The following is a 9331-nucleotide window of genomic DNA, read 5'->3' as shown; positions in this document are numbered from 1 at the left end:
TTGAGTGTGCATTGTCGATCAATAAGAGATCGGCTCACTTTGTGCGCCCGCCTACGTTAGCTCGGATCCCTGTCTTGTCAGCTTTCAACTCCCCTGCGGACCTAGCGCCCTGTTTGCGCCTTCAGAGTGGAGTTGCAAGAATCAATGGAAATAGTGCCACAAACAAAAGACTCCGAACCTAAATTGCCAAGCCATACTGTTAAATTATTTTCAACCATCAGTTGCAAATGGGCTCCCTGTACATTTCAAATTCAACTCGTGTGACCCGAAATAGCCGGCTACTCCATGCCTTCCTCATGTTTGACACGAACCTACTGTCAGAATTGTCATATCATGGAGTTGGTATGACTGACCGCTTGTAGTGTCTTTCTAGTAGGTCCTTGCGATGAAAACGCCTTTGACATACCGGACATTCGAACTGAGGCTCTTGGTGTGAAGCCTGATGCCGTCTGCCAATTGGTGAGCTCTTCATCTTTGTTATATCTCTATAAGTTGTACCTCGGATGTTCAGCTCGAGTGTATACCTGATTGTGTTCGTAATTAATTACCTGCCGTAGTTCGATTAGATAAATGTACCTTTTGGCATTCACTACAAACATGGACTGGCTTTCTTGGCCTTTGATATCTTGCCAGTAGGCCTCACTTTGGTGTCGGTTTTGCTCATTTCAAAAAGTCGCTTGCAAAGTGGACGGGAAAACAGACGGAAACAACAGAAAGCTATCACATACCTAGTAATTTTCAATCCCCTTGTTCCGTACTGAGTCAGGGGTATGCCTGTTCACAAGCTACTAGAGTGTATACTGTGTGATCGCTGTAGGGTACCTCATTACTATTCGTGAATGAGATTTTCGGCTCATCCTTGCCCAAAGACTTCGAGCCGCAGGACGAACCTATCGGGTTTCACCCCTCGAGTTTGCTGAGGTTAGTCTCACACGGACCACCACATAATCTGGCGCGGCTGGACGTCGCCTACCCGCTGCAGGCTGCGTAGACAAAGATTCAGGGGTACAGTTCCACATCGCGCTAACCTCCCATGCAACAGGAGCTAATTGAATTACCAGGCCATCAATGTTGAACATCAGTGCGTCTTGGTCCAGGTTCAGTCAACTTTCAACCCCCCTGCAGCTGATATAGTACGACTGTCAAGACGAGGCTGGGAGGTGGTAATATTCGCATGTTGTTGCTGTTCGCTGTTACAGCTGTGGCGATTGACGCTCCTCCTTTGCATGAGAAGGACATTTGGCCCGCCAAGCATGTCGTTAGGGGTATCGCTATGACTCAGTGGCTCCCAGGCTTATACATGGTCGACAAGTTGTGCACGGCTGTCCTGGCTTCCGGACCCGTTTGCCCATTGACTGTAGCAACCCTCTACGTCAGACGAAGGAAACGGTAGAACACGACCTCTTTTGGTGCGAGAAGTGAATGAAACTGTTCAAGGATATGATACTGCAATACGTAGAAGAAAGGCGCGACAACTTCGTTTCACCTGGAGGCAAAGCTGCATCAGACATACAAAAACGGACACCAGGCATGGACGTGGTACGAGCAACAATTCAATTCGCGATCACTACATGCCACCTGGAACAGAGATGACAACGGCAACACTGACGCATCGGCCATGGCCTGTACCTACCAACAACTATAACCCTATACAACCATTTCCCCCCTCTAAAGAGGGGGCGCCGTATGGGAACCTAAACCCGCCGGGTATGTCGCGTGTTACCGACACTTCATATGCCAGCCCGCGTCCTCATGGAAAGAGGAGCTCGTTCGATCAATGTACCAGCAGTCACCAGGAGCGCCATTTTGCATGTGTAGTTCGTTGCATCACATCCACACCCAATGATCTGCGCATTGCGTGTCGGTGCGGGCCGCGTCTAATCCGGCGCGTCTACAAAACATATCAAGTGGAGGGGTTCAAGTGACCGTGGGATGAAATCAGTAGATAGTCTATCCAGCCGTTCCTGTGAGGGCTGAAAAATCAACCGCTTGTCTGATGACTAGGGCGTACCTCGTTACCCCGAGCACCAAATGCAGGTGTTGTATTTTCCTCTCAATGGATCGCGGGCAAAAGCAGACTTCTTGGCTACGTCATGTTGCTCCCATTGCCCCGCACAACCCCACGTCCAGTCTTTTGGACGCAGGGTTCTGAAGCAGGGGACGAAAAGTAATAAGTACGAATGTACACATTAGGAGTAACCATAAACAATACGTACTGGGACTGCTATGCTCCATCGCTAGGCTGAATTATCCTGAGCATTTCTCCACTTGTATGCGAGATGTGAGCTCAAACCACTCATGAGGTAAGAGCTGAGTTCAACGCGCCGTAAGGCCGTTCCTAACCCTATTTCGTGGTGAGGGATCCAGAGGCCGGTACCAATCAGGTAGCCTGTTCATTTCTATTGATGCTTGAAAGGCACACGGTTCTTGTATTATATATGAAGCAATAGTAATGCCTATTCGTAAACACGCAGTTAATTCAGTCGCTGGCCAGATGTTATCGATACAGTCTGATCAGGTCACATATGTTCTCGATATAGCTCAAGCCATGGTGAACAGGAAGACACAATCTGAGTTCAATTCCAGGCAGGTCACTGCAACGCACCAGACGGCAAATGGTGCATGATCATCGCAATCCAGATTGAGTACTGGCTTGATGCTTGTAGCAGCCTGCTAGGCTAATTATGCGTTGGCTTCGCCAATAGAATCTCGAACCACTGAAAGGTAATGTCGGAATCACGCCGTCTTCTCAAGATCTTTTCTGTCGGTTTCGCTTGCTTGACAAGGCATGATGGAAAGGGGCAAGTCGAACCAAACATTGATACGGCAATCACATTTTGAGAGCGTAGGCCTGGCCATGTTGACCAGCGACCCGAACGCACAAACAACCAAGTTGGGTTATAACTGCAATCCTGAAACGAAACGTTTTGCATCGTGAAGGTCTAAACACTTCTCGTCAGTGACAGGATGACGTGGGTGGGCGAGATCACAGCTCTTCGCGTGACATGTCATGGTCGGGCGTTCTGAATCGAGAAGACTACCCTTGACCATCCCGAGAACGCATTTCTGCCTACAATACCACCAACAGACCTTGCGCCTTGGTCTTCGGACCTTGACGCCCCTTAACCCTAGTCCTTCGCGCCGTTCCGTCGAATTGGCGTGTATGTGTCTGGTGGACCAGGCGCCGACTCATCGTCCTCCTCAGCGGCCGCTTGTCAATCTGGCTTGTGGCAATTTGGCGTGTCCTTCTACGAGGCAGAGCGTTGCCAGATGGATGCTCCATACTGATCACCGACCCCTTTCGTGTGAAAACAAGTAACGCGGCTGTGTGCCGAGTCTCGTGAGCTAACTTGCCGACTTTGCCTCCGCCAATTCACTTGCAACATTCTCCTTCGTCATTGGTGAAACAGGAGGCCACGACTGCCAGTGGAACGATCGCCGACATCAGATATGGAAGCACGCCCGAGAGACCAAAAAAAAACCACGAGAGTCGACTTTCTTTGACTCTCATAGCGAACTCAGTCGGTACCCAAGTCGGTATCGTTGTTGTATTGCCGATGATCTACGTATTGTGGCCGGTCAAACATCATCACTAGGTTTGCGATGGAACCGGGTATGAAAAGCATTGATTCGAACTGCTCAAGGACTTGGCCAAGTGCAGCCAGAGCCGTGTCGGTGTGTTCTACAGGCTCAGGGTTCTGGTGCTGACGATCTCCGTTATTTCAGTATCAGGCATCAGATACCTTTCTACCATCATTGGTATTAGACTCTCAAGTGGACTTGATAAAACGTTACGATTCCATCTTGGAGCGCTCGATGTTTCTAACAGCGTAAACTCACGAGCAAAAACCCATCTGATACGGCGTGATGGTGCTTTATCGACTCATGCCTGTAGGTGTAATGGTTACCATGAAACGTGGACGTTCAGTTGAAGACGTCTCAGAACTACTGCAACTCTACGCACTGCTGTTGCCACTTGCAACTAACTTGAAAATTGAGGAGATTATTAGGCAAGTGCATCGTGGAGATGGGCGGTTAGGGGTGTGTAGCGGCGCGGCTGGCAAAGAAACATGCGAGTCGAAATGAAAAGTCGTCATGATGGTGGTGAATTGGGTGACTGATTCAATACAGGCCAATAAGCTTTCGATCCCTTGCCAAACCGTATGAATCCTGTTTCTGTTCGATACCGCCAACTAGCAAAGCCTCCCATCCAATACCACCCGAATCACAGTATGCCATCTCCCAAAACTCTCCTGCTACGCCAAGTCAATCGCAAGATTCCTTATGAATCGAGGCGGTGCCTCTGAGGAATCGGTATGACAGGGTGAATCCTTGCAGGCTTGCCAACTCCCACAATCAGATTCTGTGCCGCCATCGAGGTGGTAGAAGTACTCCACTATCGTGGTGACAATCTCTGCGAGTTGCTTTGAGTGGTGGAGTGCTCCAGCAAGACTAAAGTACCGTGCGATATCAATGTCACGAACCTCGTCCCAGAGTGACACCAGATCATCAGCTGGGGCGCCTTTCCGATGCTGTTGTAGGGGAGCAGGCCATCTCCTTGTATTGTCTCGGGGAAGAGTGGGCGTCGCGCCAGGTGCCAATGCAATCATGATCAGGCGCCTTCGGTCTTGGGCAGAGCACAGATGTAGAGCCTGACAACCTGCCAGCGCCCTGAGTACCCTTGCGTCAAGTCACCGATGGAGCCGTTGAAAGGCTCACTGTGACGTTTCCTTGCGAGACCGAGTGTCTGCCCAACAGGGACAATCCCAGAGCGAATGGAGAGTACTGGCAGGGCTGGGAAGGTTTGTCTAGTAGGTGACCCAAACCTCTTGCACCTATTCAACCACATACAGCCAGCCATGGGGACCTCTCGCGACACCCCACCAGTACCCGAGTAAGTGTCGAGCATTGCGTACTGCTGTCAAGAGCTCCGGCATCCGTGGCTGATTATCGAGCATTCCAGGTTGATGAAATCCCTGTCGATAGAAGAGCCTACTAGCTCCCTTGACCGTAGCTCCTCACCAACTGCCACGGAGGGCTTGCACTGCGGATGTTGGACTTCAGCGGCATCCACTTTAACCAGGAACTCTTCCATCTCCTTCCCTCGGCCGCCCAGCTCCCGGCGGCAGATCAAACGGCCTGGTCGGTAGAAGTCGAGGCATGTTGGTGATGGTGAGTGGCAGGTGACGTCGCAAAGGTCGGCATCTATGAAATCTTATTTTCCTCGGTCGGCATCTCGGTGGATGAGCATGCATGCCTCATCTGGTATCTCGTGGAGCTTGGTCACGCCGTCACGGGCTCGTATGGCAGATGTGCCGCGGATGGTAATTGCGTCGGTCGATTGGCACCGAAGCACGACCTGGACCAGGACAAGCTCGACAAGTTAGCTGCCAAGGGATACGCACAACTGTTGGAACGAGCCTGCCTAAGTGTCGACGCTGAGCAGCCGGATCGATGTCAGGGCCAGCTGGCCACGGTCGACAAGACCAGTGTCGACAGTGAGGTCAGTGATGTCAACTGTAAGATCGATAACATCCTGGTCATTGTCGACTGTGCAGGAGAATAGATGCCTGAAATTCTCTGGAAGTCTAACGGATCTCTCGGTCAAAGCCTCGGCGTCGACTGGGAAGGCGAATCGGAGGCTGCTGAAGTCAGACGGGCTTAAGAGGGCGCGAGATGCGTCGTAGGTTTGGGGCGCTTTGCTGGAAATTGGAAGCAGGTCAGCAGGAGCACCAAGCCGCTGCCCAGTATGCACAAACCTAAAGGGGCCTCCGTCTTGAAGCCTAGCCAGGACGTTCCACTCCTCCGGCACAATCCTGCTTCTTGTCGCTATTGTTGGGCGAATGTCTTCATCGGGAGCGATTCCTTGGGTGCTTGCCGTTGAGCGAAACAAGAGTGGTAATTTGCGTAACTCGTTAAGCGGAATGTTGGGCCAAGGGCGGCGGCTGCGCTGCTGTCACGCGTAACTTTGTTCTCATACAGCCTCTCTCCCAGGCTGATCATCAAGGACAGGTTCGTCATCTACAGAGGGTTTCTTAAGAGCGGAACCTCTGAGCGAGAGCGGCATCTTGGGAGCTCATCGTTGAGCGCAATCTCGTCGCGGTTGGTCCCTTGGAAAATTGCCGTGGGCTCTTCTTCGAAGCGATTCGAAGCTCGTCGTGGAGCGCTCAAGTCCGTTACTGAGGAACTGTTTGTCGGAAGCTCATCGCCGAGCCAGTGCTCGTCTTTGGGGGAGGGCTTGGAGCACTAGAGGCCTGGTTGGTCCGTCAGTCAACAAAACATAGCCGGAGCCAAGTCCATGACATACCGATTGCCTCAGACCTAGACGAGAGAGTTACTCTAGCTGCTGCTACCGGTATGCTTATTGGTGGAAGCAAAACGGAACAGAGTATGTATTGACATGGAAGAGTTGCCTTGAAAAGCGAAGGGGAAATTTGCTAAAGCGGTAGGGGTTGGGAAGGTAGTTAGGTAACGCGCCATGCGGGGTGCTGCGCGCTAAAGGTCTACAGTCAGCCCCGTTCGCTCCTCGACTTACGCTGCAGTAAACATGAGCACGGCAATGTAGATACCGACGACCCAGAGAATAGCGTCCATAGCCAACCAAAGATCAATGCCATAAGGCAAAGATTAGTGTCATCAGGACTGACAAACTCCCTCCCAGCCGCTCCCGAAACCGTACATCGACTCAATCATAGCCCAAAGCCTAAACTCATTGCGACTCCTCCCTCTTCGTCGATCTCTTCCGCTCTTCACAGAGGAACTACTCTTGACTCCGTTCCTGCTGCGCAATTCCCACCTAGCACCGCTTCAAAGGCCAGCGTGGCCCGTCTACTGATAGTCCCCGCGGTAGTCAATTCGTTCTGTGCCAAAGGCTGAAAAACTACAACTCAACTTGTTCGATTGGCCATGGGTTGGTTTCGCGCTCGAGGAATCTGATGGCCCCACGGCCTCATCCATCTGCCCCTCCACGAACATCTCCGAGATGTGGCCAAGTCCTGCTCGGAAGGGCTCATCGAAGAGACGCAGATCGAAAAACAAGCAGAACTCGGACTTGGAGTCTTCGAAAACAACCGAGAAGAGCTCGTCCTCCGTCGTGGCGATCTGGAGGATCGGCTTCGACTTAGGGTAGAAGATCTTCTCGTCGATCGGGCCGTTGGACTTGTTGTAGTCCGTGCAGTCTCTCGTGCCGACGACCCATTAGAGTTGTCTCCTCCAACTCGACCTTGATTCTGTCCATGAACGACCACACATGGACGAACGTGCTGACCTTGGAGACGTCCTAGTTGATCGTATGTGGTTGACGTCGTACTCGTCCACGATGGGGAACACACAAACAAGAACGTCCTTTCCGTGGAGGACGGCTCGGGGCGATTCGACCAGGTCTTGCTTACTAAGTGGGAGATGATAGCGAAGATATCGGAGAGCTTGGTTCTGCTGACGGATACCAACGCGATATAGTCACTTTTCATATCGTCCAAGACCAACAAACCAAATATTCTGCTCCGCCAAAGCCTTCGTCGGGCAAGACAATCCACTCGGCATAATGTCGAGCAGACTGCCGATGGCACGGAGACAATTGATCTTGTCGTCTATTCCTCGAAAATACTTTACCAGCCAGTGTCTGTCTATCATGTTGTCCTGTTCAATATGCCGTTGGGGCACCGAATCTCGCCTTTACGGCGGGTATCCCCCTAGGCCGTCACCTTAAGCCGAAGCTGAGCGATCTCGCGCTTGCATCCTTCCATCTCAATATATTTTTCATCGCCCGAATTATGCTGGTGCGATCGAGGGCCGTTCCGTCATTGTGCTGCTCGAAGAACGCCTTGCCGTCCTCAAACGAGTTCTTGTGGAAGTTGGAGCTCTTGGTGGCGAGGGTCGCGATGGTGTTCCCGAAGGAGGCCTGAGACGGGGACTCTCGATTCATGGAGATGCGGCTAGTGGGTTCATCGATCCTGGTGCTGTAGCTCAAAGCTTCATTTCCACTCTCCACGAAGGCGGAGCGGATCGGATATGGGGGGCCGAGCGATTGGGGACTAGCGCAACAGCTACCTATGAACAAAATTCAGTGATGAGATGAGAGTTGATGATGCTAACGTACAAGAGTCGGACCGAGAAGTTGCGTGGTGATGCAGCGAGGGCAGCTTGGGTTGTTGAGCATGAAGCTGCTTCCGCCTTGACAATCGACAGTCTGCGAACGATTACGCGCTGGAACAGAGAGAAGTGGCAAGTCAACGCGTTCCACAAGCGCATTCTCGCTGGATGCTTCAGACTGACCAAACTCGAGAACTTGAGTTGAAGGACGGAGTTCATTACGCGAATACTCTTTATCGCTGTTGACCGCGTGACCACTTGCAGGATCATGATTCGCAGTATCGGTTCCGTGTCGCGGCTGTCGATGCCTGAGAGCTCTCTCCCTAACCCGGCATACCGTGCATCGTCGACTTTCAACCGTGAATTGTCCTGGTCGCGATAACAAGCACTTTTGAGGAGAAGTTGGCGGATTTGCCCCTTGTGCACGCGGTGGCAGCTTCATTGGCGTCGGGCTGACAGTGTCCACCTTTATCAGGGAGCGATCGTCTCGTAGGACGCGGGTTCCGGTGTTCTTTCGGTTCTTAAGTACGGCTCGGCATCGTCACATGGAATGATCCAGTTTGGCCCAAGTTTGATTCTCCACTGTCGCTCGAATCGTCCCGACCAAGCGCCTGGTATCATCATCTTGTATCCGCAAAGCATCAATCGCGCAGTAGAGTGTGTCAACCGTGGGGACGAGAGGATCGGTCGAGGTCGCGGTTTTGGGAGCGGCTTGTGGCATAAATGTTGAGGGTGGTGTGACGGCAGCACATGATCGTTGGATTCGGCCGTTGCGCTCATTGCGGTGGTTTTGAGCTGCTCGTGGACCAGCTGTTATTCTTCGGTCATCTGTTCCTACATCTCGTCCATTGTCTCTTCCAATTTTGCAACAGCCTCCGACAGCCCCTTGTTATCTCCATCTGTCTATTCGACGCTTCCTGCAATCCTCGAGTCTCCATGTGCGGCTCCCCTGGGAAACCCAGCGACTTATGTAGCATTACCCTTCCATCGCTGTTACTGCTGCTGCCGCCACTACTCTTGTGAGCTTCGTCGATACGTTTCACGTCGTCTTCCGATTCGCGTCGCCTTCCGGGTAGTCGTTTCGCATTTCTATCGCGCTATCTTTTAGTTGCCCGGTAGTGTCTCGACTTTGCTCGTCGGTCTCAACTCAACTCGATCATTTTGAGGCCGAAAAGGGTGTCATCATGCTCCACCCGATCTCGGCTCCTATTGGATCCGCCATAGCGGCAAGCTAACCAGC

The 9331-nt window shown here is 52.0% G+C and overlaps 3 protein-coding genes across 3 annotated transcripts; all 3 read right to left on the bottom strand.

The window, feature by feature from the left end:
- On the bottom strand, positions 1–754 carry BKA55DRAFT_587805 (uncharacterized protein). Its single transcript, XM_046194701.1, has 2 exons — positions 499–754; positions 1–449 (listed from the first exon to the last, which is right to left on the bottom strand). The coding sequence occupies exons 1-2, from the start codon at positions 597–599 to the stop codon at positions 332–334; spliced, it is 219 nt and encodes a 72-aa protein (XP_046040621.1). The 5' UTR covers positions 600–754; the 3' UTR covers positions 1–331.
- A 3858-nt stretch (positions 755–4612) lies between these two features.
- BKA55DRAFT_698899 (uncharacterized protein) lies at positions 4613–4909 on the bottom strand (the record flags this gene model as incomplete). The annotated part of the gene is made up of 2 exons (XM_046200561.1): positions 4613–4794; positions 4852–4909. The coding sequence occupies 2 exons, from the start codon at positions 4907–4909 to the stop codon at positions 4613–4615; spliced, it is 240 nt and encodes a 79-aa protein (XP_046040620.1).
- A 1919-nt stretch (positions 4910–6828) lies between these two features.
- BKA55DRAFT_698897 (uncharacterized protein) lies at positions 6829–8533 on the bottom strand (the record flags this gene model as incomplete). Its single annotated transcript, XM_046200560.1, has 2 exons — positions 6829–7158; positions 8099–8533. 2 exons carry the CDS (start codon positions 8531–8533, stop codon positions 6829–6831), a joined length of 765 nt encoding a protein of 254 aa, XP_046040619.1.
- Positions 8534–9331: the final 798 nt, after the last annotated feature.

Source organism: Fusarium redolens (assembly GCF_020744475.1).
Source record: "Fusarium redolens strain MPI-CAGE-AT-0023 chromosome Unknown BKA55scaffold_65, whole genome shotgun sequence".
In the NCBI taxonomy this organism is placed as follows: Eukaryota; Fungi; Ascomycota; class Sordariomycetes; order Hypocreales; family Nectriaceae; genus Fusarium; species Fusarium redolens.
The sequence above is the reverse complement of the archived record's forward strand: the minus strand, read 5'-3'. Positions and strand labels throughout refer to the sequence as shown.